The sequence below is a fragment of the Podarcis cretensis genome (genome assembly GCF_951804945.1).
Source record: "Podarcis cretensis genome assembly, chromosome: 8".
In the NCBI taxonomy this organism is placed as follows: domain Eukaryota; kingdom Metazoa; phylum Chordata; class Lepidosauria; order Squamata; family Lacertidae; genus Podarcis; species Podarcis cretensis.
The window spans coordinates 68,008,616-68,033,233 of NC_137177.1; the positions used below are offsets into that span (position 1 = coordinate 68,008,616).

Below are 24,618 nucleotides of genomic sequence, written 5' to 3' on the forward strand. Positions count from 1 at the left end.
AATACAGTTCCCAGGATTCCTTGAGGGGGGGGTAAGTCGCCGCTCTTTAAAGTGGTAGGAGATACCGCTTGAAATGTGAGGGGCTGTTGTAAGAGAGGGAGAGGCGCGGCTGGCGCGGAAGATGTTAAAAGGAGTCGGAGGCTCCTCCTCCTCACGGGAGTTCGAGTGTCGCTCTCTCTCCGGCTGTACCATTCCTCCTGGAAGCGGGGGGGGGGGGGGAGGAGGAGGGGAGGAACCATTAAGCCTTCGCTGACGGAGAGCCATCGCGAGCTTCCAGCGAGTGGCGGCAGCGAGTGGCAGCAGCAGCAGCAGCAGCAAGCGCCCGCCTCGTCTCTAGAGGAGGAGGAGCTGCAGTTGCCGCTGCCTTTTGCACGTAAGAACGGGTGCATACGCGTTCGGGAAAGAGGCGCGTGCAAAAGATGGCGGGATGGGGCGCCTGGGTGAAGCGAAGGCCTGCCTGGCTGTGGAGGCGGCGGGGCGAAATCCTCCCTCGTAGCCGCCGGAAGGCCGCCCCTCCGTCTCGCGTGTTCAGCAGCCTCCCTCCCTCCCTTGAGACTGAAAGGCGGGCAAATCCCAAATCCCAGCAATAGGAAGCGCGGCGGGGGAGGCCTGGCTGGCCGCGTATTCGCACGACTGAGGTGACCCGGGTTACGACACGCGCGTCAAGGTGGTCCAGGGGAGTGCGTGCCTCCGCCTCTTCGGGGCAGGCCTCCCAACCTTGTGCCTCCAGCTGTTTTTGAACTACAACTCCCATCATCCCTGACTAGCAAGACCAGTGGCAAGGGATGATGGGAATTGTAGTCCCAAAACAGCTGGAGGCACAAGGTTGGGAAACACAGCTCTAGATGACCGACAACATCAGTCCTGCCCCACGCCCCTTCTCCAGTCCTCTAAGCATAAAGGCAGACAGCAACCGGGTCTGCTCCTCTGCCCTTGCTTTCCATCTTTGGGTAGACCAGGCATCCAGATACCCAAGGCTGAAACCTCTAATCTGTCCCCTGCTTTCGCAACTGTGCCCGCTGACCCCAATTTCCTGAAAAAGGCCAATGCACTCGGATAACACAGGACTACACTGCTGGGCTGTAACTCCTTCCCACTCAGCTAAATAGGTATAGCAAAGCAGAGCTATTTTGCACTGCTGGCAATAAGCGGTGCACCCTCAGCTGCATAGCCGTCTTGATACTGGTATAATAATGATGGGGTCTTTTATGCATAGATACTGGCCATGGAATTAATATTTGAGAGGTTGCAATTTCCGCAGAGATTTGAGCTGCAAGCCCTTCACTGCGTATCTGCAAAGAGTCTAACAATATCTTGAGGTTTTCCTCCTGCAACGTTTCTAGGGAGAAAGAGCTCTGTGCTCTTTGTGTCCTCCCTGACAAGAGGACACCGGGCCTGATTCTACAGCTCTTCAAGTTTTATTTCCTTTTCACTTTAGCCTCACTGTGTTAGTGCTGTTCTTAATATTTTCTTCAACCCTTGCTAACTGTAATAGCATTCAAGCATTGTGTGCATTTCTCCCTCCTCTCAGTAAATTCAGTTCAGAAGCTATTTTTCCCCCAGCATTATGTCTGAATCAGCTGCAACTGATGGGAAGCCTGTCAGTTACCGGCCATTACTCTCCACTCACAGTCAGAGCAGGCTTAGCTGCTGTAGTTGCTGGCAAAAGTAATTGAAAATGTGAAAGAAACCTGTGCTCCCATGCCAATTTACAGAACGTTTAACTAAGTGTGAGATGTCTAGATTACTGTCATTGCAGTTATGTAGCGAGCCCTTGGGTCATCTTGACTCTGCATTTCTGCATCCTCCCAAGGTGCTTATTCGACCACTGAAAAGTTGGAAAAGGGGCAACAGAAAAATGGTAGTCAGCCCACTGGGACTTGCTTCAGGCAGGACTGCAGCTTGTGACCTTGCCAGATTAATGATCATTATGACTTCCTTGCAATAAAAGATGGAGATGAGGTTTTCTATGTCTTCTCGGCAAGAGTTGGCTTCTGACGTAGGGAGAAATGTCATTCCCCAAGCACTTGGAAGTAAATGACCTCATTTCCCTAGCAACAGGTTTCCCCCCTCAGTCACAAATTGGTGGTTTGTTCGTTTTGGGCTGTAGTTATGAGATCGCTTCTTCTTACCTGGTGTCCCTCATAACCAAGGCAGTGGGTATCTATTATCTCTTGTCTCCATTGAAGATTGACGTAGATTTAAAAAAGGGCTGAGATAAGATATGCAGCTGGCAGGAAGCTCCTATTTCATCACTCTTCCAAGAAAGAAATGCTAAACCAAGGCTTTTTTCAGAAAAGTGCTGTGACCTTTGACCTTCCCAGGACTCTGTGGGTGTTCCTGGCCATACTGATGCTGGCTGCTTTAAGGTGCTGCTAAGGCTCCTGCCAACCTAGCATTTTGAAAGCACACCAAGTGCAAGTAGATAAATAGGTACCGCTCCGGCGGTAAGGTAAACGGCGTTTCCGTGTGCTGCTCTGGTTCACCAGAAGTGGCTTAGTCATGCTGGCCACATGACTTGGAAGCTGTACGCTGGCTCCCTCGTCCAATAAAGCGAGATGAGCGCCGCAGCCCCAGAGTCCGTCACGACTGGACCTAATGGTCAGGGGTCCCTTTACCTTTACCTAAGGCACTTAACGTTCACCTCTGTCCAGCAATTCTCCCTGCTATATCTTTCTTCTCTTCAGTAACTCCTCAGTTTGGCTGCAACTTGGATTATTGAGCAGTGGTGATTGAACAATAAACTATGCAGATAAATGTTGCTTTGCCTAACACTTTGTTTCTCTCTTGTCCTGTAGTGTGTGTGTGTGTGTGTGTGTGAGAGAGAGAGAGAGAGAGAGAGAGAGCGCTAGCCTTTTGTTATCAAGGTGAGCAAAACACCCAGTTTTCAACATGACTGCCAAAAGGGCTCTGGTGATCTTGGCCAAAGGAGCTGAAGAGATGGAAACCGTCATCCCCACAGACATCATGAGGAGGGCAGGTGTGAGTATGCCCTGGGGCTTCCTAGATATCTCTTCCTTTCCTCCATTCCTCCTGGCATTGTTGTTGTTAACAATAAGACACTGTCCATGTGCAAGAAGGCAAGTCCCTTCCTTGGCATAGGGAGCTTACAGTAGCCGAAATGGTTGTCCTGTGCCTCTGTGTTGTTGCCTGCAGGTGGATTCCTCATGAACTAGATGCTGAGCTGGTTGCAACAGTGTTGACTGCTTAGTCCTGGGACCTGGAGGGCTCATGCACTGTTTAGAGTTGCATAGACAAGGCATGTTTAGTTGCTTGGCAATTGTGAAGTGGTTTGAGAAGCCATTTCTGCTGAATTTCCCTTGCGTAGGCAAGCATGGGAAGTACAGCAGGCCACCTGTCATTTGAGAAATCCTCCAGAGTGGAAGGTGGCTGAACCCGGAGCCTGGGTGATGGCCAGCGATGATGGGAGCTGATGCCCTGCAGCATCTGGAGGGCTTTGGGTTCCCCCACTTCTGCTCCATGCAAACAGCACTTTGGGCAGGAGAAGGTGTTCTGTATTAAGGATGGGTAGGTTTACATTCTCAACAGTCTTATCACCATCACTCCCCTTCCCATACCACCAACCTGCCCCCCCCCCCCGCTATTATGTTGGGGACAAGGTTGTATTACAATATAGAGAAGCAGACCCCCATCCCTGCAGCCTCAAGCCAGGAAAGGAGAGAGAGATTTATAGATACAGATGATCTAGATGTAGGTATATGCAGGTAGGTAGATATAGGTCTCTGCCTGTTCTGTGGGCTCAGAGGGATTTGCAGTGGTTTCATTATTCTTGTCCTCATGGGGCTCACAAAACCAAATGTTTTGGCATGAAAGAAGCTCAAATAAATAAAAATTGTTCTTGTAAATGTTGTAAACCCTGTTCTAATAAACAAAATAGTGAAATACAGTTGAACCTCTACTTACCACTGCCTCTTCTTACGGTCGTTCCAAGGTGCAACCACGGCAAACCCGGAAGTAACCAGCGGGTTTGCCGCCATTCGTGCATGTGCAGAAGCGGTGATCACTGTTCACACATGCACAGAAGTGGGCAATCACCGTTCACACATGCGCAGAAGTGGGCAATCGCTGCCCGCGCCTGTGCACAATGGTGCCTCTCTTAGCGACCTGTTTCAACCTCCAGACGGGCCTCCAGAATGGATTATGGTCGCAAATAGATGTTCCACTGTAAAGTAAACCACACCATCCAAAAAGCTATCCAGAAGCAGGCTGGCTGGCACCTGCTAGACGCAAAAATGATGTGCTGTAGAGCAGGGCTGGACCGCAGAACAGAGGCCAGTTACAGGGGACGGAGACAGTATCTCTTTCTGATTGGCCACTTGTGCAGACCAACCATTAGTCCTCTGAGTTTGATATAGCCGCTTAATTCCACGTATGCCTCTTTAACAGCTATTGTATGCTCACATATTTAGAGGGGGTATGCTAGAGTGTCTGCAGACATTTATTTGGAGCCAGGGAGAGGTGGGAGATATTGTTCGATTATGGATTGTGTTGCTCTCTGTATAGATTTCTCTCAAGTGATTCTTCAGAGAGTTAACTTTTTGAATAATAGCGGGTGGGGTTGGTTACTTGCTGATGGATTGGGTGGGGGAGAAAACACGCTATATGCAAATTTACTAAATCCCCATTGTGCTGGGGACCACTAATGCAAAAATTTACCTCCCCCAAACTATTTCCATTTCTTCGGTGACTCAGTAGATTTTGGCAAATAAAGCAAAGCTGTCTGTTTTCTCACCAGATCTCTGTGACTGTAGCTGGCCTGACTGGAAAAGAGCCTGTGCAGTGCAGCCGAGATGTCTTAATTTGTCCCGACAAGAGTTTGGAAGATGCCCGGAAGGAGGTTGGTGCCACACAGATTTCATGTTGCAAAAAAATGGGTGCCCCGCCTCTTTCATATTAGGCCCGAGTTTCTTCATCATCATCTAGGGGTGGCCTAAGGGTACCTTCAGCTTGCACAGTGATAATAATCAGGAGAAAGGGGGAATTGCTGAGGAGCTGAAAACTCCAACTGGTAAAGAGGCAAATGGTGACTCTGGGAACTTTGGAGAAACCTCTCACGGTGCCTGCATGTTGTTTCATGGAATCATGGCCACAGAAGAGAAATGCAGTGGTTGAACTTGCAAGTTTCTAAGTGGCGTTCCATTAGCAAATGTGGATAGTGATTCTCAGTGCCACTGAGTTTAAATAAACACTATGACCTTACATGTCAAACAGATGCTAAGAAATGACACTATGAAAAAAACAAAACACCCCACAACATTTATAACTTTTGGAGGGACGGGAAAGATGCTAGGATCAAATCTGTCTGGAAGTAGCATCCTCTGATCTGGAAGATCTCTTCTGCCCACCCACAAACCCCAAAATCCTGTAGTTTTAATGATGAAGGGAAAACCGTCACTCCAGAAGCTCTTATTTCTGTTTATTCCAGAATTGAGCCATGGCACAATACTGAGCGTTCGGTTGCCTGCTAAAGGATAGCTGCAAATAAGATGTTTGCTTTTGTTTTTCCAGTCTTCATGCTTTTCTTTTGCTAATGCTTTTTCCTATTTTTAGGGACCCTATGATGTGGTGGTCTTGCCAGGAGGGAACCTGGGAGCTCAGAACTTGTCAGAGGTAACAACTTGGGGAAATGTGGGAACTTCCCTCCTATTTGAGCAAATATTCTCCCGTTCTGAAAGTGAAGGAAGCAGAGTGCAATCATTCCAAAGTCCAAAGTAAATGTTGCAACTGCTTTGGTGTGTCTAAAGCCAAACTGGTTTCTTTTCTGGGGGTACTTGGTCCACATTCCCTTCCTTTGTATAAGGCTGTAGATACAAAAAAGCCACAACTGAGCCAGGCTTACTCGAGTGGTTTTGAAACAAAAGAGGGTCCAATGGCACGTTTTGGGGTGTGGGGGCAGGGGACGGAAGAAGTAGTTTCCTTTAGTCATCTAGTAACAACAAAATCTTCCGACACCTTCCTTTGTACCCATTTTCTTTGTTAGACAACCAGTTCTGATACATAACAGCCTTCTTGTGTGCATAGCTGGAAAAGGATATCTTGTTGATCAAATATATTTCCCTGCAGTCGCCTGCTGTGAAGGAGGTACTGAAAGACCAAGATGGCAGGAAAGGGCTGATTGCTGCCATCTGTGCAGGTATGCTATCAAGGTCTGCACCCAATACTCCAAAGATCCAGGATACCAACCCTGCATAGAGCTTCACCTACCACAGCTGATGCCATTGGCTGCCTCACTTCTGAGGTTTGGCATTCTTGTGCCACTGATGGTGTAAAGAAAAACACAACTAATATCGGCAGGCTGCAAGTCTTGCGGGTTTGAAAACTGAGAGTTGAAACGCTGTCTCCTCAACGGGTAGAGATTTGAGAGAAACTTGAAGATAACAATCCTGTTAATTGTGCTTGCCCCCATGTGGAAAACGCTCTGTTTATACAGCGAAGCAGGCCTGGTTTGTTTTTTGAAGGGAGGCTTCCTTCTCTGAGTTGGGATGTGACACAAAATAACACTGCAGAAATAGCTGCATTTCCCCCATGGAATCCTAGGTCCCTCTTCCAGTTAGCAGCTGCTGGCTGTGATTCTCTTCCCTCCTTGCTGCTTCTGACAGAGTGGCTGGCCAGGCTGTGCTGTGCTTGCCATATGTGGTGTGGCTTGACCTTCTTTCACCGCTTGGCCTTTGGGTGCTGCGAGTGTCGGGTTCCGCACCCTCATCTCAAAAGCATTCTGGGTTGGCTCTTGCGAAGGGATCTGTTTGCAAGAAATGCATGTGGATGTCTCAAGCTTGGCCTGCCGCTCCAGGAGGCCTTTCACTGTAGTGGGGATCCTTGGCTCAGTCTCTCCTTAGACACTTTTGCTGTGGGAACTCCTCTGAAGTGGGAGTGCGTGTCATTCTCCACGCAAGGGTTTCCCTGCTGGGAATTGGCTTCTTCTGGCCAATGGGGAAACACCAATCTCCCTCTTCTTTGGGGCAATAATAATCCTTCCAACTGCTTATTTGTATTTGCAAATGCAAGAACCAGCCAACCTCCTCCTTAGGGTGCAGGTGGGGCTGACTTTGACATATGGGCAGAGCCACCTACCTGTCAAATGACCTGCAGTCATGGCGACATCAGGTGACTGACAGGTGGGCAGCCCCAGCCCCCTGTCGAAGTTGGCCTATAGGGTGTGAGGAGGAGTCAGCTTCACCAGCGCCTTCCCCACAGGAAACTTACCGGCAGGACTCTGGGTTCTGTGCTAGCTCTGCACACCCGAAAGGTGTTACCAAACTTCCTGTTACCTTCCTCTTCCAGTTCAGTGGTTTAACCAGGGCTAATCTTTTAGTGACTTGTTAATGACACAGGGCACAATGGTGGTTTTGTCGCCAGATTAAAAGGAGGGAGATCACTTTCAACTCTGCATAAAAGTTCCCTCTCTTACTTTTGTCTCTCTCTTAGTTATGTAGATCAGTTCAGTATGTGTTGTACTTTGTTCAGTGGGACTTAAAGGGAGTTAAAGGGACCCCTGACCATTAGGTCCAGTCATGACTGACTCTGGGGTTGCGGCGCTCATCTCTCTTTACTGGCCGAGGGAGCCGGCGTACAGCTTCCAGGTCATGTGGCCAGCATGACTAAGCCGCTTCTGGCAAACCAGAGCAGCGCATGGAAACACCGTTTACCTTCCTGCTGGAGTGGTACCTATTTATCTACTTGCATTTTGACATGCTAGGTTGGCACTTTGACATGCTAGGTGGGTAGGAGCAGGGACCGAGCAATGGGAGCTCACCCCATCGCGGGGATTTGAACCGTGACCTTCTGATTGGCAAGTCCTAGGCTCTGTGGTTTAACCCACAGTGCCACCCGCGTCAGTGGGACTTACTCCCAAGCAAATGGTCATGGGTGTACTACAAGTTGCATAACTTAATTGCTGGTTGTTTCCAACTGGGGAATCGTCATCCCACATATTTGGAAGTTTTGTTAGAACGGGGGAGGGGGGGAAGGTTTTATGGCCTTCCTTCATTTAAACCTAATGCTATCATTTCAAGCTTATTAATTGCACACACTTAACCATTCCTTCCAAATCCTGCATGGGTAGGGCGTGTTATGGTGGTAATGGAAGGGTGAGGGATCCCCAACACTTTTGGGGATCTGGCCTCACTTGCCACTTCGATGCTGGGACAGCTTTCCAGCATGGTAAATGTGGCCCCGGGTTCCAAAAAAAGGGTTCCCGATATAAAGTGTGCACAAGTGACGGCTCTTTGTTGATCTCTAGGACCCACGGCTCTGCTGGCACATGGCATCGGATATGGATGCAAAGTGACAACCCATCCCTTGGCCAAAGACAAGATGATGAGTGGAGGTAGGTGGCTGCAGGCGCACGGCAGAGATTGACTTGCACAGACAGTGTTTTGTGAAGCACAGCTCAGGATTGTAATTAAGATGCTTTTCGCCCCAAAGGAATGTTGGGTAACGTATGCATATTATCAGAGACTTTGGTTTTGAGAAATCGCCAATTCTGTGAGACCTAAATCTGGTGGCAGTTCAAAGTTTGAGGTTTTTACTGCTTTGGGTGTCCCTTCCCCCTTACAAACCATCAGTATATAAATTTTAAGAAATAAATAAAGGATGAGAATTGCGGCTTCTCTCCTTGCTACAGTGGATGAAGTTCATAGGTGGGGGTGGAGTTACTTCCTACACATTCAAGTCAGCTTCCTGTGGCTGATGCCTGCTGGAGTAACCTGTTCTGTTTTGGTTTTTTCCTTGTGCTTTTCTCTGAAGACCACTACAAATACTCTGAGAGCCGCGTGGAAAAAGATGGGCACATCCTCACCAGTCGGGGACCCGGCACCAGTTTCGAGTTTGGCCTTGTGATTGTGGAAACGCTGCTGGGGAAAGAGGTGGCTGCTCAGGTGAAGGCCCCCCTTGTCCTGAAAGACTAGGGCAGTGCCTTGCTGAAAGAGGAGAAAGCCTTGCGGCAGAAAGCCTTTTCCCCCTTTTATAGCAATAGCAACACACACTCTCACACAGGTCAGGCAGCCCCCTTAAGCGCAGCAGCAGCAGCAGCAGAGATGATAGTTGCACTTAAGCCTGGAAACTTGAAGCAGCCTGGAGGGGAAGGTGCTGCTGTCCAAGTCCCTTTTGTGTTTTCCAAGACCCACTTGCTTTCAATAAAAGAGGAACTCTGTTGAAGAGGTTTGTCTTGTATTTGTGGCCCTGTTTATTTATTTAAGAATCCACATCCCATTGTTCTTTTATCTTTTATCTCAATAAAACAATTTTAAAAAATCTGTGAGTACAACAGCAAAAATAAAACCACCGAACTGTAAAACTTAAGCAGTGACCACCTGCAACCCAAATGTGTTGCAAAACAGGCTTGCTAAGATGGTGGCCTTGAAGCCATATGAAGTTGGGGCTAGGTGGGCAGCCATCCTGGGGCTGGAATTCAGCTAAGCTTTATCAGATGAAGCCACGTATTTGTCTTGCAATGCTTCAGCATAGGCAAAGGGGTGGATTTGTTTCATTGTTTGAAAAGATGAAAGGTTTCACCAGACCATCAATGGAACAAGTAACTGACAAGGGATAGGTTGAACCCACGGCCTCCATTCCTCCTTTCTAGCAAACCTTTTGAAGCCTAAATTGCAGAATCACAGGTGCAAAATGGCATTTTGACCTCTGTGCAAAACAGGGTTTGCTTATCAAATTATCTGGTTTGCCTAGTCAAGTCATGCAAATGGAAGATAAATGTTGAGGGAAGTGATTAAATAAGAGCGATTCTGAGAGAGTACTGCAGGGAATACATAGATGGTTGAGACATTTTTCATGTTGACTACGAACAAATGACTTCTAGGCTTTATTTTCATATTCACTATTTATAGATGTTTAAGAGAAAGAAAGCAGCTTTGGATCAATGCAGTTAGTTGCGTGCCTGAAATCCAGAAGGGACGCCTCAATTGTTTGAGATGCCATCCAACATAAAAACAGACACACGCTTGACCACAGCAGGGGTACGACTGCCCCCTCCAAATGAAGGAAAACAATGCAAAAACCAACAAAAACACAATTCTTCCACGCACCCTAACTTGAACTTAAGGATTTTAATAGCATGCATAACACCTGAGTTGAATTGATGCTGAATCGAGTCTACTTTTGGCTAAGTGTTCCAAAGCATTGATTTATCCTATAACAAAATTTATATAGCACTTGGTTGTTTAAAAAACCCTAGCAGCAAACCTGTAAATTATTTACAAAAACAGTTGAATGCCTTGTCCTAGGGGCACCTTACAGTGGGTATACCCCTTCGTAGATCACCCCTACTGAACTTAAGGGTCAGTTTGAAAATACCAACAGAGAGTTTTGTAAAATAATTCTGCCCTGGGTAGATGGTGCTGAAGTGTGAAGGAACAGCCCCCTCCCCAGATTCTCCTGCAGTTTGACTTTACTCCTCTTCACCCACCTGCTTCCTACTGTACCAGGAATGGGGACCTGCCCAATATTGTGTGAGCTCCCAGTTCCCATCAGCCCCAGCAGACCATGTGGCCAAGAGTCAGGGAGGATGAGGACGACAAGCATAACTCCAGCTGTATCTAGAGGGGGTCCCCCTAAGGCTTCCCTATCCCTGCCCTAATTCTGGAAAGAGGGTGTCTTACTTGGGCCTTTGATCTTGCCTTCTGATGGTGGTGGAGGGAAGAGGAGCAGCTATCACTTTCTTACGTAGGATCCCTAATAAAGATTACACAGACAAGCGGCAGAGAGAGTTGCTTATGTGTGGACCAGTGCTCTTTGGCATTAGCCAAGCAGCACCATCGACAATCCTGTTTTCATTGAACCTCTGCCCTAAAATCCATTGAAATTCTACACCGAATTCTCAGAAGCTTGGAATATATAAATGCAGCCTTGCTCTGTAGTTTCTGCTATTTGGCCCTCGGGTGCACAGACGTTCTCTGATTCCGAGCACCCGCCCTATGTTTACAACACAGGTGAAGTGTGCAGCCCCTGTCTCCAGGCTCCCCTGTTTCTTGTTGAAGCAGAAGTTTTCCCGCGGTCCTTCCGGGCTTTCTCCTGTGGGAGAAGCGGGTGCTTCAGCCTTTCCCCCCGCCCCAAGGAAGGCTTCTCACTGCTCGGCGTTTCTGACTGTGGCCGTGTAGGCTTGGATACAGGTCTGGAAATGGGCCACCGTGTTGAACTGCGGCCGGAAGAGGATCAGGTAGCATTTGGGCAGGAAGAAGGTGCAGAGGATGGCGTAGACGCTGGTCTGCACCGTGAACATCTGCAAGGCAGGGATCCCTTTGCCCTTCCCTTCGGTGGTGATGTAGATGAGCATGAAGCAGCCCCAGCCCATGAGGAAGACCAGCATACTGGTGGTGAGGAGCCTTGCCTCGCTGTAATTCTTGGGCAGGTTGCGGCCCCAGAAGGCGAAGGCGAAGCAAGCGCCGCCCAGCAGGGTGATGTAGCCCAGCACCCCTCCTAGCCCCATGAAGTGGCCTTCTGAACACTGCAGGTAGACCTCCCTCTCGCTCACAAAATCCTCTTGCAATGTAGGTGGGGAGAAGCGGAGCCAGAGGAGGCAGATGAGGGCCTGCAGGCCGCAGCTGAGGCCGACCGAGACGTAGGTGCCTTTGTACTTGACCCAGCACTTGGCGGCTCCGGGGGGCAGCTTGCAGGCCATTTTGAAGATGAAGATGATCTGGAAGGAGCGGACCAGGAGGCAGGAGACGCAGACGGTGAAGCTGATGGCGAACAAGGGCTGCCGGATCAGGCAGGTGACCTCAGTGGGCTTCCCAACGAACAGGCTGGTGGTGGTGCAGGAAGCCAGAAGCGAGGCCAGCATGATGAAAGCCAGCTTGCCCCCGGCTGCTTTGACCACTGGCGTTTGACGGTGGAGGGCAAAAACCAGCAAGCAGCCAAAGAGCAGGAAGAAGTCAACGATGGTCAGGATCACCAGGGCCAAGATGGTGGTGGTGGTGATGTCGAGATACGTGATGAGCGGGGGGAAGCAGGTGCTGCTCTTCAGAGGGGACCACATCCCCGGGGGGCACAGGATGCAAGTGTCTCCACCTGAAGAGGAGGAAAGGAGAAGCTCAGTCAGCAGCAGGACTGCTTAGAAGCAGAAGAAAGTGCCTTACACCAAGGCAGGCACCGACTAGCTCAGTGTTGTTGTCTCTACATTGACTCTCCAGGACTTCCGTGCAGGGATCTCTCCCAGGCTAGGAAAGATATGTTGACAAGCTGGAACATGTGCAGAAAAGGGCAGCTCAGATGATCAAGGGTCTAGAAGCCAAGCCTTATGAGGAATGGTTGAAGAAGCTGGGTACAGTGGTACCTCGGGTTAAGAACTTAATTTGTTCTGGAGGTCTGTTAACCTGAAGCACCACTTTAGCTAATGGGGCCTCCCGCTGCCGCCGCGCCGCCGGAGTGCGATTTCTGTTCTCATCCTGAAGCAAAATTCTTAACCTGAGGTAATATTTCTGGGTTAAGCGGAGTCTGTAACCTGAAGCGTCTGTAACCTGAAGTGTATGTAACCCGAGGTGCCACTGTATTGTTTAGCCTAGAAAAATGGAGACTGAGAGGATATACGATGGTCATCCTCAAATGTCCAAAGGGCTGTCACATGGAAGAGGGAGCAAGCCTGTTTTCTCCTGCTCTGGAAGGTAGGACTTGAACCAATGGCTTAAATTTACAAGAAAGGAGATTCCGACTAACCATCAGGAAAAACCTTTGACAGTAAGAGCTGTCCGACCGTGGAACTGTCTCCCATGGGAGGCTGTGGACTCTGCTTCCTTGGGGGTTTTTAAGCAGAGGTTGGATGGCCATCTGCTTTAGCTGAGATTCCTGCATTGCAGGGATTTGGACTAGATGACCCTTGGGGTCCCTTCCAGCTCTACAGTTCTGCTTTTGAGCCCTGCCTTCCCATTGTGGACAGTGAAAAAGGCTTTGGCCAATACTCAGTCTCTGTGCAAAATCTGGCATAATAATCATAATCATCATAATACGTAATAATTAATTAATAATTATTTTTTAATCCCACATTTCCCCCAGATGGTGTCTTATAACTGGTGAGCTTCCTGGGGCTTTGCAGAGCCCCACACTCTGTGCAAAGCTCAGCATGGGCCTTTGCAAAGGCTGTGGAGTCACAGATAGAGACAATCGCTGGAGCCTATGTTGCCATCCACAAAGAGCCCTTTGCCTGAGTCTCTGCTTGGGAGAGAGGGGAAAGGGGCAGAGGGTGAAGCTGTGTTGTGACTCAGAACAAAAACAAGCCCTCCAGAGGACCCTTTGTCAGCCCATGAAGGAATAGAGGCAAAAGTGAACAGGAGAGGCCCTTTGTGCTCTTGTTCTGGACTGTTGTTCATTCGAAGGAATTGGCGCCATCACGAAAGACTTTGTGAACGGGGATTTGAACCCACCACCTTACCAGACACTCTTAACTCCTATACCTTGGGACTCTTTTCCTGCCTTCCGCCTCTGCCTACTTGGCACTGATGACCTCTGCGTCAAGGGAGGGAGCTAGAACTAGTCTAGCTCATAGCGGATTCCGGTCTTCAGATTCACAAATGAGGCTCCCTAAGCCATGCGGTGTTTGCACTCACCTGTTTCATTTTGATAGGTCCCTTCCAGGCAGTCGTCACAGCGACATAAACACTCCTCCAGCAATTGCTTGCTTCGGATTTGACCCACTTCACACACTGCTATGCAATATGATTTGGGGACCTAGAACAGGAGAGTTTGGTTAAGTGGAGGCATTTGAGTTGTTGGCGACTTGTGGAAGTCAGTCGGTAGTTCACTGCACCCATCCAATGTGGTATCCGTCATTAAAAGGGGTCATTAAAAAGGAATAACAAATCAGTCCCCCAATATCACAAGGCTTTTATGCAAATCTATGTTGAGAAAAATGTAGGATATTATATCAGAAAAATGTAAGGTAAAGGTAAAGGTACCCCTGCCCGTACGGGCCAGTCTTGACAGACTCTGGGGTTGTGCGCCCATCTCACTTAAGAGGCCAGGAGCCAGCGCTGTCCGGAGACACTTCCGGGTCACGTGGCCAGCGTGACATCGTGCTCTGGCAAGCCAGAGCCGCACACGAAAACGCCGTTTACCTTCCCGCTGGTAAGCGGTCCCTATTTATCTACTTGCACCCGGAGGTGCTTTCGAACTGCTAGGTTGGCAGGCGCTGGGACCGAGCAGCGGGAGCGCACCCCACCGCAGGGATTCGAACCACCGACCTTTCGATCGGCAAGTCCTAGGCGCTGAGGCTTTAACCCACAGCGCCACCTGCGTCCCATCAGAAAAATGTAGTGTACTGTTAAAACAGAAAGGGGTCAAACCATCACAAGGGGTGTTGAAATTTTGGGAGGCTGGATAGTTACAGTGGAATGGTCTCAGTGGTGGGGTACACATGTTTATTCTTATTTATTTATGATTATTACTTTGTCTAAATGAATGAATGAAAAAAAATAAAATTAAAATGTAGGATATTGTAAAGCTGGAAAAGGTGTACAAGAGAGCAAGTTAAATTATCCAGGAGCTGCAGCAACGCCTTGGATAGGCAAAATGTGGATGTCAAGGAAGCAGCAAGATGAAGCTTCTCAGAAAGATCTTTTTGGTCACTGAAAAACGGAATGTCGGAGCAGAAGGAGCCATTTGGGTCAGATCCAGATGGCTGCTCTTAGGTTCTTTTATGTCCAAAAAGCCCCAAGCTGTTCCCCAATCTGATGTCCTCCAGATGCTTGAAGTACAGCTCCCATCTTTTGTAAGATCTAGCTACTGACTCACAGCTGCATGAATGAAAGGGTTAACCTGAGCTCAGGTTGCCAGTGGAGAAGTTGCTTAGCAGGCTCCCTGCAGCCTTTTGTTTCCTCCTCACCCCTTCTCTCTCTTTCACCCTCTTTGTGCTTCCTGGAATAAGCAACTGGGATCCCTGCAAGTGAACTGAATCTCTCCAAAATGTGGATTTTAAAGCCTGCGTCTTTGTTAACCTAAAGATTGCATGATTCTTTTCATATGGAAACCAAGTTCTTTTGGGAGTCATTTGGAACCTTTTCTTTCTTATTTTTACTGCCAGTGGATAGAGACTTGTTTCTTGTAACTTCTGGAATCTCTGTGAGTAAAAGCTTCACTTATTTGGAAAGCTAAGTGCCTGTGATTTATTCTAGCCTGAGCATTTATGTGGGGAACATTTGTTTAAAGGTGGGCAGATGTAAATTGGAGCATCCACCACTGTGCTTAGCTCTGCTAGGGAGAGTAAGAATCTCTTCCAAACTTCTCTCTCCCAACATCTATCATCCCCATCCAGCATCGCCCGTGTTTTCCTTCTTTCTGGGTGTTTCACCTGGTGTCTTACCTGATCCCCTGGTGCTGGCCAACTGATTTCAGACTTGTTGATATTCAGGGCTTGGGAACTGTAGCTGCCGATCATCTTGAAAGCAGCCGTGCCATTTTCCCAGCTCCAGGTGACGACACTGTAGCCCAGGAACAGATCTCCCTCTTGGCCAAATATGATGGTGTTGTCTTGCAGAGGAAAGTTCACCTTGTACAATGCTTCATAAAACTGAAATAAGAAGATAATTGCATCTTGGGGGTGCAGGGAGAGGGGCTTACTGTGCTTGTTGAAGGATGTGTGGGTAGCACAACTAAACAATGGCCTGAGATATGATGATTCCTGTTGTTTGCTTTATTTCAGCTGGAGGCAGGAGACAATGTCAGCCTTCTCCAGAGATTCACGCTGAGCAGGATTTTCTAGAAAAATTATGTCAAGAGTTCTGGGCATATTTAGTTAGAATTTAAACGCCAAGTTTCTTTAAATTACAATGCTACCTCGGGTTACAGATGTTCCAGGTTACAGACTCCGCTAACCCAGAAATAGTACCTCGGGTTAAGAACTTTGCTTCAGGATGACAACAGAAATTGTGCGGCGGCAGTGGGAGGCCCCATTAGCTAAAGTGGTACCTCAGGTTAAGAACAGTTTCAGGTTAAGAACGGACCTCCAGAATGAATTAAGTTCTTAACCTGAGGTACCACTGTACAATGATTTGCTGCTAAAATGCACGGTTCGTGGCATTTATTTTTTATGTATTTAAATTAGTTAAAATTAATGAAAAGGTTAAAAGTGCCCTTTTGGCATTATCACTCTCTTGCTCCCCCATGGAAATTCCTTTTTTAAAAAAAGAAAAGAAAGAATAAGCTCTGCTACAGACACTGCACCCACTCCTCTCCTGGGTGATGGGAGAGATTTGCTTCAAGTTTCTTTCCTTTCCTCCCATGACCTCAGGGTACCTGATCCTAAAGGCAGCTACTGCCTTTGACATCTGAATGCCACCTGCTTGCCTTGGGTTTCTGAGCCGAGTGAGCTGGGGAAACTGCTCTGGCTGCAGCCATTACTGCGGAGGCGCTAGCTGACACCTATCGGATGCTATTAAGTCACACCACCAATAAATAACAACAACAACAAAATTTATTTACAGTGAGGGGGGGAAAGTATTTGATCCCCTGCTAAATTTGCCCGTTTAACTCTAGCTGAAGGTTTGAGTAGCTACGCATCAGCCTCAAAATCTTACTGACTTAGAGAGGATCTGCAAAGAGGAGTGGGACAAAATACCTCCTGAGATGCGTGCAAACCTGGTGGTGGCCACCTACAAGAAACGTCTGACCTCTGTAATTGCCAACAAGGGTTTTGCCACCAAGTACCAAGTCATCTTTTGCAAAAGGGATCAAATGCTTATTCCACTCATTATAATGCACATCAATCTCTGACTTTTGTCTTCTGGGTTTCTGGGGGTTTTCCTGTTGTTATTCTGTCTCACAGCTACAATAAACCTACCATTAAAATTACGGACTGGACATTTCTTTGTCAGAGGGCAAACAGGCAAATTTGGCAGGGGATCAAATACTTTTTGCCCCTCACTGTATACCCCGCCCTCCCCGGCCAGAGCTGGGCTCAGGGCGGCTAACACCAATAAAATTTCAGTAAAAACATAATAAGAAAAATAAAAAAACAATTTAAAATAATTTAAAATAACACAACTAGACATGTTGCACATGGACACAGGAGGGAGGCGAGTGGCAAATGCGCTTTAGTTCCTTGGTGCCTCAAGCCGACTTCCTCCAGGCATTGAGGGTTGAGGACAGGCGCTTCCTAGCCTGCTTTTGAGCAAAGGGAGATGTGGAGCAGCCTGATCCCAAATATACCAGATGTTTGGGAAGGAGCAAAGGAGCTGAAAGTAAAAACCCCGGGGAGAGGATGCTATTTATCAAAACAGCAGCAGCAGCGGTGGCATGCAACACCTGCTCCCCTGAACGTAGTGCTTACCTCCATGGGAGCATATTCACCCAGTGCTTTTCAAGCTGCACTGGCTCCCGGTGGAGTACAGGATCAGATTTAAGGTGCTGCTTTTGACCTTTAAAGCCCTTCACGGCCTAGGACCCTCGTACCTACGGGACCGCCTCTCCCGGTATGCCCCATGGAGAGCCTCAAGGTCCATAAATAGCAACACCCTAGTGGTCCCAGGCCCTAAGGAAGTTAGATTGGCTTCAACCAGAGCCAGGGCCTTTTCAACACTGGCTCCGGGCTGGTGGAACGCTCTGTCTCATGAGGGCCCTGCAGGATCTGATTTCTTTCCGCAGGGCCTGTAAGACAGAGTTGTTCTGCCTGGCCTTTGGCTTGGAGCCAATTTGATTCCCTCCCTCTCTTTCTTTTTTCTTTTCCTTCTCCTCCTGCGATGAGGCTACATTTTAATATTTTAATGTTTCAATATTTTAATGTTGTATTTTAATGTTGTTTTTAAGTTGTAATCATTCAACTTGTTTTTATTATTGCTTGTATCCCCTTGGCTGGGGAGGGTGGGGTATAAATAAAAATTATTATTATTATTATTATTATTATTATTATTATTATTATTATTACCTGCCGTGGCTTGAACTCCTTGCTTGCTGGACATCCTTCCAGACTGCACCCCAGGTGGTTGTGGAGGGCCTCGGCCAGGATGTAGACGGAAGCGTACGAATAGAAAGACCACTGCCAAACGGAACTGTTCAAAATGTTGGCTAAAGCGTCCGGGGAGAGCAGTTGGTTCTCATCGCAGGACTGGGAGCAAGCCTCCACCGTTGGGGCCTCAGAGAGCAAAGGGCCATCCGTCTTGTTTGACGGGGAGCGCTGTAGTGTTTTCCCAACAAAGTGTACAAATTGAGGCAGTTTGACTGGCTTGACGGTGAGTCCAAGCACGGTGCCTGTTTCCTCAATGTTCGGTATGGAAGCAATCATGTCAGTTAAGATCCAGGACTCGGGTGCGATCCAGACTTTGCCTTTGATCTTCAGTTTGATGACAGCGTGGAAGAACTTCCTGGTAATGACCGCATTGGAAAGGACGACGACAACGTTGGTTCTGGCTTTCTCTATGTTCTCAATCACCCTCTGCAGCCGGCTTTCCAAGATGCGGAGATCGGCCGTCATCAGCCCCTGGTAGGAAATGCAGATGCCCTTGGCTGCTGCCTTGGCAATCAAAGACTGAACTGTTTTCTCGCTGGCTTTGGTGCCACTGTCCACAGCGGAGACGTACTCCCAGCCGAAGGCCGAGATCAAGGAGATGAGCCCCGAGACCTGGTGGTCATTGCTTGGGATCGTACGGAAAAGCAGCGGAAAGTGCTTCTTGTCAGCAAAGATCTCTTCCTTGATACTGTATGAGACCTGGACAGGAAACAGGCACGTTTTTAAAAGCAGGAGGGCAATATGCAATGGTGTGTGCACAGCTCAGAGAGTGCCCAGGGCAGAGTGTGTTCTTACCAGGTGCAGATGGAGGAAGTGAGAGAGCTCTCGTTTATCGCGTCCATTAGTCACCTAATACTCGCACCCAAGTTTAAAAACATTTACAACTACAGCCCCAAGGTGAAAGACTTCTGGGAGAAGATTTATAACGAATTGAAAAAAATGTTGAAATATACATTTATTAAGAAACCAGAGGCCTTTCTTCTTGCAATAACAGGTTTGGAATTGCCCCAAAAAGTTGTTAAATTGTTTTTGTATGCCACAACTGCAGCAAGAATTTTGTTAGCGAAGAATTGGAAAACACAAGAAATACCAACAGTGGAAGATTGGCAGATGAAGATGATGGACTTTTTTGGAGCTGGCCGACCTGACTGGAAGAGTCCGCGACCAGAAGGAGGAGGAGTATCAGGAAGAATGGATGAAATTTAAAGACTATTTAGCTAAATATGTTAAGATAACTTAATTGGAAAAGCTTGCAAATAAATAGATAGGCTTAGGATTCAAATATGTAAAGATAAGTTTTAAGATGTTTAAAGTTAAATTAGAAAGAATGAAAGATGTTAAGTGACCAAGTTATTTTTTTGAAAAAATAGATTTTGGAAAACTGTTATAATGATATATAATGAAATTCAACCAAGGGGATTTGAGTCACTTAATAATGTTACCAAGATTTAAACAGGATGTATGTATGTCTGTTTGTCTGTTTTGAAATTTTGAAAATCAATAAAAAAAAATTGAAAAAATAAAAACAAAAACATTAACAACTACAACGTGAGCAACCACTGGCCATTAAACAACGTATTAACAACATACACCTAGTTCTATGTGGCTGACACTGCCTGGCAGCAGGGAATGTTCCCTAGCCCTGCCTGGAGATTCCAGATGCAAGGGGCTTGTCAGGCTTCAAGGAATCTGTTTCCCCTCCCTCACGGCAGTCTGCCAATAAGGGAAAGACAAGAAGCTCTTACCAATGTCTTTTAGTCAATATTCACAGAGAGAGACATTGACAGCAGCGGAGCAAGCTGATTGGGTGCCTGGGGTGGCGCATGTGCCCTGTGTCCAGGGGTGGGGCCAGCCGGGGCAGGACGTTCTGCAGGGCCTCCGAGGAGTCTGCCTGCCTCCTCCCACTCAGCCGCCCTACAGCTGAGGGGGAGGTGGCGGGCGGACCATTCGGGGCACTGCGGAGTCTGCGGGCACCCAAGCCGCTGCGTCACTCCCAGGAAAGATGCGTGGCTCAGGCGCGCTCATAGTGTCAACCTTCCTTTTTTTGCGGGAAATTCCCTTATTCCAGTGCCATTTTCCGCTGCTTCCCGCTGCTATCCTGGATTGTTAGATATCCCGTAGACTATCTCTGGGACAGGTGAGGCTGCTGATCCCTTATTTTCAAATCTGAAAGTTGACAGCTATGGGTGCGCTGCAGGCCCCGTGATGGGTGCCGCCCCGCATTTTCTCACCCCCCTCAGTGGTGAAACCTGGGCTAACCCGCCCCCACCGCACCCACCCTTCCTCCGCCCCTGGATGCAGAAATGCAGTCTCTCTTGGATAATGGCATGGCTCTGAGTAAACCCCTCCATCTCTCCAATTATGTCATCCCTGCATTGGCTGATCGGTGCTTTCTGCCTCTGAGCTTTCTGTTTTACTTTCAATGCCCGCTGGGTCCTAGGAGGGGTGTGTGTGGAATGCTTTCTCAAGTCACTGAGTCTGTCAACTGTCTCTCCCCTGGTGTTGCTTCTTTTCCCTGTTCCTCTCCCAATATTTCCCAGCTTCTCCCTTCTGCAGCCTCTGAACTGTGACCTTCTGCAAACCACTGATCTAAATCTATACTGTCTCTCCCTCTTCTCTGGGAAGTGCAGGAGGAGGGGAGGGCAGTCTCCACCATTCCTCCTCAGTCCAGTCCCTGACAGGGGTTGAACTTGGGACCTTCTGCATGCAAGCGTTGTGGTAGTGGGGCTGTGCCCACTGAGCCATGGCCCTGAACGGCAGGTGCTGCCAACTCTCCCAAGCCGCCTACATCGCTGGGTGAGGCAGCTGCAGGCTCCTCTCAGCCACCTGCTGTGTTTGCTATTGTCTGTCATTTGGACATTTTACATGTAGTGCCCAAGGTGCTTAGGGCTTTGTGAATGAATTAACATGAGAGCTTTGAACCTGTCCCAGTGGCATGCTGGCAACCAGTATAGCCCTGGGACATCCTCTCCTGGGAGCAACCTGCCTGCCGCATTCTGCAGAAGTCAAAGCTTTCAGACCAGTTCCACTTTACACATTCACCCAGCTGGTGAGGGCCTAGCAAGGATTTGGCTGACTTAACTGCTGCCTTTGGGGTCTTCCTTCCCTCTCCCAACCTGGTTGCTTGGTGCCTGAGAATCCCTTGAGGTTCATTCCACAGCTTTTCTGGCAACAGTTAGTTCACATATACGCAAATATGGCTGACACCACAACGAACCAGACCATTTGTAGGCCCACCACCTCAGCAGAGCAGAGACGGCAACAGAGTCGGATGTTGAAACCATTTCTCAATAAGGCCACCAAGACTAATGCATAGCATCAATTTAGCAGCTCACCTGCGGAAGGCCATAGTAGGTGAAGACTCTTGCTGTCAGCTGCGTCATTTCGGCTGAGTCGGGACCCACCACACCGATGACTCTCTGGGAACAGCCTCCTTGGTGTGAACGGCACCACTGGTGTGGGGAGAGCTGGAAGGCGGCTTGCAGGTAAAGGCTTTCTTGACAGGTGTCCCATATGTGGTATCCCAAGGTGATGTTGGGGAGCAAAGTAGAAGAATTGTTGATTTCCTCAACAGCCAGCCTCATGGCTTGAAAATGAACATAGCCCGAAGGGTTTAGACTGAGGAAATAAACGTGGAGCTCAATTAAGCCTATAGAAATGGTACCTCAACACACACACATTTTGTGGGAATTTGTAACCCTACCAGAGAAGAATGGCAGATCAAGTTGATGGATTATGCCAAAAGGGCTAAAATGACCGGAAGAATCAGAAATCAGGAATTACCAAAATTTTAATAAGGAATGGGGGAAATTTATAATTTATCTTAAAAACCATTGCAAACAGTTAAAATCATTAGTAGGATTGGAATAACACTTGTAGTTTAATGGTGAATTTTGGACACAATGGAGAGGTAAAAGAGTTAGATTATTATAAAAGATGCAGGAGGAAGTGATTAACAAAAGGACCCGCAAAGGGGAGGAGGGAAGTTCCAGAGATTCTTTGGAATCTTGTTTCAATGTTGTATGTTGGATATGTGACTGTAAAATTTTAATCTGAAAAACCAAATAAATTTATATATAAAAAGTAGTTGTTATTATTATTATTATTATTATAATTAATTTGATTTATTTACTGCCCCTTATGCAAAGATCCCAGGGCAGTGTACAACATTAAGGACATAGTTTATGGAGCATAATGATAAAAAACATAACATGGAGCATAATTAAATAATCATAACAACAGTCCTAGCCCCCAGTGCAACACGCATTTAACAGCCCATAGATTATTTAACGGCTGATGGCCTGAGTAAAGAGGAATGTTTTCGCCTGGCAAGCTCTCTGGAGAGAGCATTCCACAGATGGGGAGCCACCACAGAAAAGGCCCGTTCTTGTGTTGCCACCCTCCAGGCCCTCTCAGGGAGCGAAGGTAAGGGCCTCAGATGACAAGCGCACATTCCAGCTGGGTTCATATGCGGAGAGGCGGTCCTTCGAGGTGTGGAGGTCCCAAGCCGTGCAAGGGTTTGTAGGTCAAAACTAGTTATAAACAGACTCCAAGTTTACCTGCCAGCAGGCAGAGAAGAGGGTGGCTGGAGAAGAGGTCTCCTAAAACGGTAGGGGTGGGTGTCTCAGGCAGAGGCATATCCAGGGCAGCTACAGAGGGATGGAAGGCCAATTGTGGCCCACAGTCTTGAGGTTGCACTCCCCCCGATTCCTGGCCTCCCAGCTCTGTGACGGTCCAAGGAAAAAGAGTGTGCACAACTGCTAGAGAAAGATGCTGTGTGTTGCACCCCAATCCTATCTGAGAGATTCCTGCTCTGAGCAGAGAAGGCTGGGCGAAGTGGGCCCCTTTTGGTCTGACGCAGCCAGAAGCCAGGCCCCCTTTTGTGTTCCTCAGCACCCTTTGTGGCTTCCTCACTGCTGCCTGCAACCAGGTGCCCAGTCACCCACCAGCTGGCCAGAAACAGAGGAAGAGTCAAAGGGGGTGAAGCATGCTGAGGAAACAGCCCTGATTTCTGCTTCAGGGATGCAGTGGCGTAGCGTGAGGGGTGCAGGGGGGGCCGGCCGCACCAGGCGCAACATCTGGGGGTTAGGGGTTAGGGTTAGGGTTTGGGGTTAGGCGCAAATCCACGGGTTAGGGGGTGCAAATTACTTGCCTTGCCCCGGGTGCTGACAACCCACGCTACGCCACTGCAGGGATGGGAGAAGAAAGAGGAGCCCCATCCCCACAACACAACACAAAAAAAACACCAGCCCTCTCACCTCTCGCAGGAAGGCAGCTGAAGTGGGCGGGTCCTGTTCCGCTCAGTGCTATTGCTATGGACTGGGTAGAGGCCCCCGATGCTGAAGTCCCCTGGCAGGTTAAAGAGGGCCTGGCAAGAGCTATTGGCAGCAGCCATGCGCCCCACTAGGAAGGCGGCCAGAACAAGCCCCACAGGCATGATGGAGAGAAAAAGCAGCTCGCTGCCTCTCCCTCCTCGGGGCAGGCCGGTGGCATGGGGCGGGCAGGGGCTTGGAGGAGGCTCACACGTTTCCACTGACGCCTGGCATTGCCACTGCTACCTGCCCCTCTCTGCATGTCGCCCACGGGTGCCTCTTCTCCTGCTCTTCGGAGGAGGAGGCCCATTTGCTTGCTTAGAAAGTGTTTTACATGCAGCTGAGACTGTTTTGCTTAATGGTGCCAGCTGGGAGTGGGAGTGGAGAGGCAGGGGCGGGAGGCCTGACCAACCCAACCTCTCGGAGGGAGAGGGGCAGGCAGGCATGTTGGTAATATCCAAGGCAACACGATGACCAAGTACAACAATGCAAAACAACAACAACAACAACAAGAAGTAGTAGTAGTTACTTATACCCCACCCATCTGGCTGAGTTTCCCCAGCCACTCTGGGTGGCTCCCAATCGAGTGTTAAAAACAATGCAGCATTAAATATTAAAAACTTCCCTAAACTGGGCTGCCTTCAGATGTCTTTTAAAGATAGGATAGCTGCTTATTTCCTTCACATCTGAAGGGAGGGAGTTCCACAGGGCGGGCGCCACTACCGAGAAGTCTGGTTCCCTGTAACCTCACTTCTTGCAATGAGCGACCGCCAGAAGGCCCTCGGCGCTGGATCTCAGTGTCAGGGCTGAACAATTGGGGGTGGAGACGCTCCTTCAGGTATACAGGACCGAGGCCATTTAGGGCTTTAAAGGTCAGCACCAACACTTCGAATTGTGCTCGGAAACGTACTGGGAGCCAATGCAGATCTCTCAGGACCGGTGTTATGTGGTCCCGGCGGCCACTCCCAGTCTAGCTGCCACATTCTGGATTAATTGCAGTTTCCGGGTCACCTTCAAAGGTAGAGCGCATTGAACTCTTTATATGGTCTATACGGAACACTGAGAAACCAAATAAGCAGAAATCTTATAAATCTCTGAAAGTCACTAAATGTGCACTCTTGATGGATTCTCTTGAAAACATAGAACCAAATAAACATAAGTCTTATAAGTCTCCGAAAGTCTTTGTAAGTCTCTGAAAGAAGCAATGGGTCAGATTCTTATCTGATGAAAACAAGCCATAAAGCTTTGTTTTATAACGTCCAACGCTGCCGAAGTGGTCCGCAAACAGGCGTAGTGAACAGTGATTCTGGATATACCCACTGTTCCGTAGAATTCTTCTTC

The 24,618-nt window shown here is 48.4% G+C and overlaps 2 protein-coding genes and 1 long non-coding RNA gene across 4 annotated transcripts; 1 reads left to right on the forward strand and 2 right to left on the reverse strand.

Moving 5' to 3' along the window:
* The first annotated feature begins 221 nt into the window (after positions 1 to 221).
* On the forward strand, positions 222 to 9,177 carry PARK7 (Parkinsonism associated deglycase). 2 transcript variants are annotated; one of them, XM_079987342.1, is made up of 7 exons: positions 222 to 373; positions 2,831 to 2,982; positions 4,757 to 4,858; positions 5,572 to 5,631; positions 6,085 to 6,154; positions 8,261 to 8,347; positions 8,767 to 9,177. In XM_079987342.1, the coding sequence occupies exons 2-7, from the start codon at positions 2,893 to 2,895 to the stop codon at positions 8,925 to 8,927; spliced, it is 570 nt and encodes a 189-aa protein (XP_079843468.1). In that variant the 5' UTR covers positions 222 to 373; positions 2,831 to 2,892; the 3' UTR covers positions 8,928 to 9,177. The 2 variants fall into 2 exon arrangements, with proteins under 2 accessions (XP_079843468.1, XP_079843467.1); XM_079987341.1 differs by having other exon boundaries at positions 270 to 373; positions 2,827 to 2,982.
* Positions 1,561 to 2,792, reverse strand: LOC307222238. The gene is made up of 2 exons (XR_013841661.1): positions 2,625 to 2,792; positions 1,561 to 2,375 (listed from the first exon to the last, which is right to left on the reverse strand). It is a non-coding gene; the product is annotated as an uncharacterized lncRNA (long non-coding RNA).
* On the reverse strand, positions 8,980 to 23,662 carry LOC307221957 (taste receptor type 1 member 1-like). The gene is made up of 6 exons (XM_079986896.1): positions 23,224 to 23,662; positions 21,301 to 21,583; positions 17,885 to 18,664; positions 15,326 to 15,532; positions 13,575 to 13,695; positions 8,980 to 12,042 (listed from the first exon to the last, which is right to left on the reverse strand). Exons 1-6 carry the CDS (start codon positions 23,400 to 23,402, stop codon positions 11,099 to 11,101), a joined length of 2,514 nt encoding a protein of 837 aa, XP_079843022.1. The 5' UTR covers positions 23,403 to 23,662; the 3' UTR covers positions 8,980 to 11,098.
* Between the last annotated feature and the right edge of the window lie 956 nt (positions 23,663 to 24,618).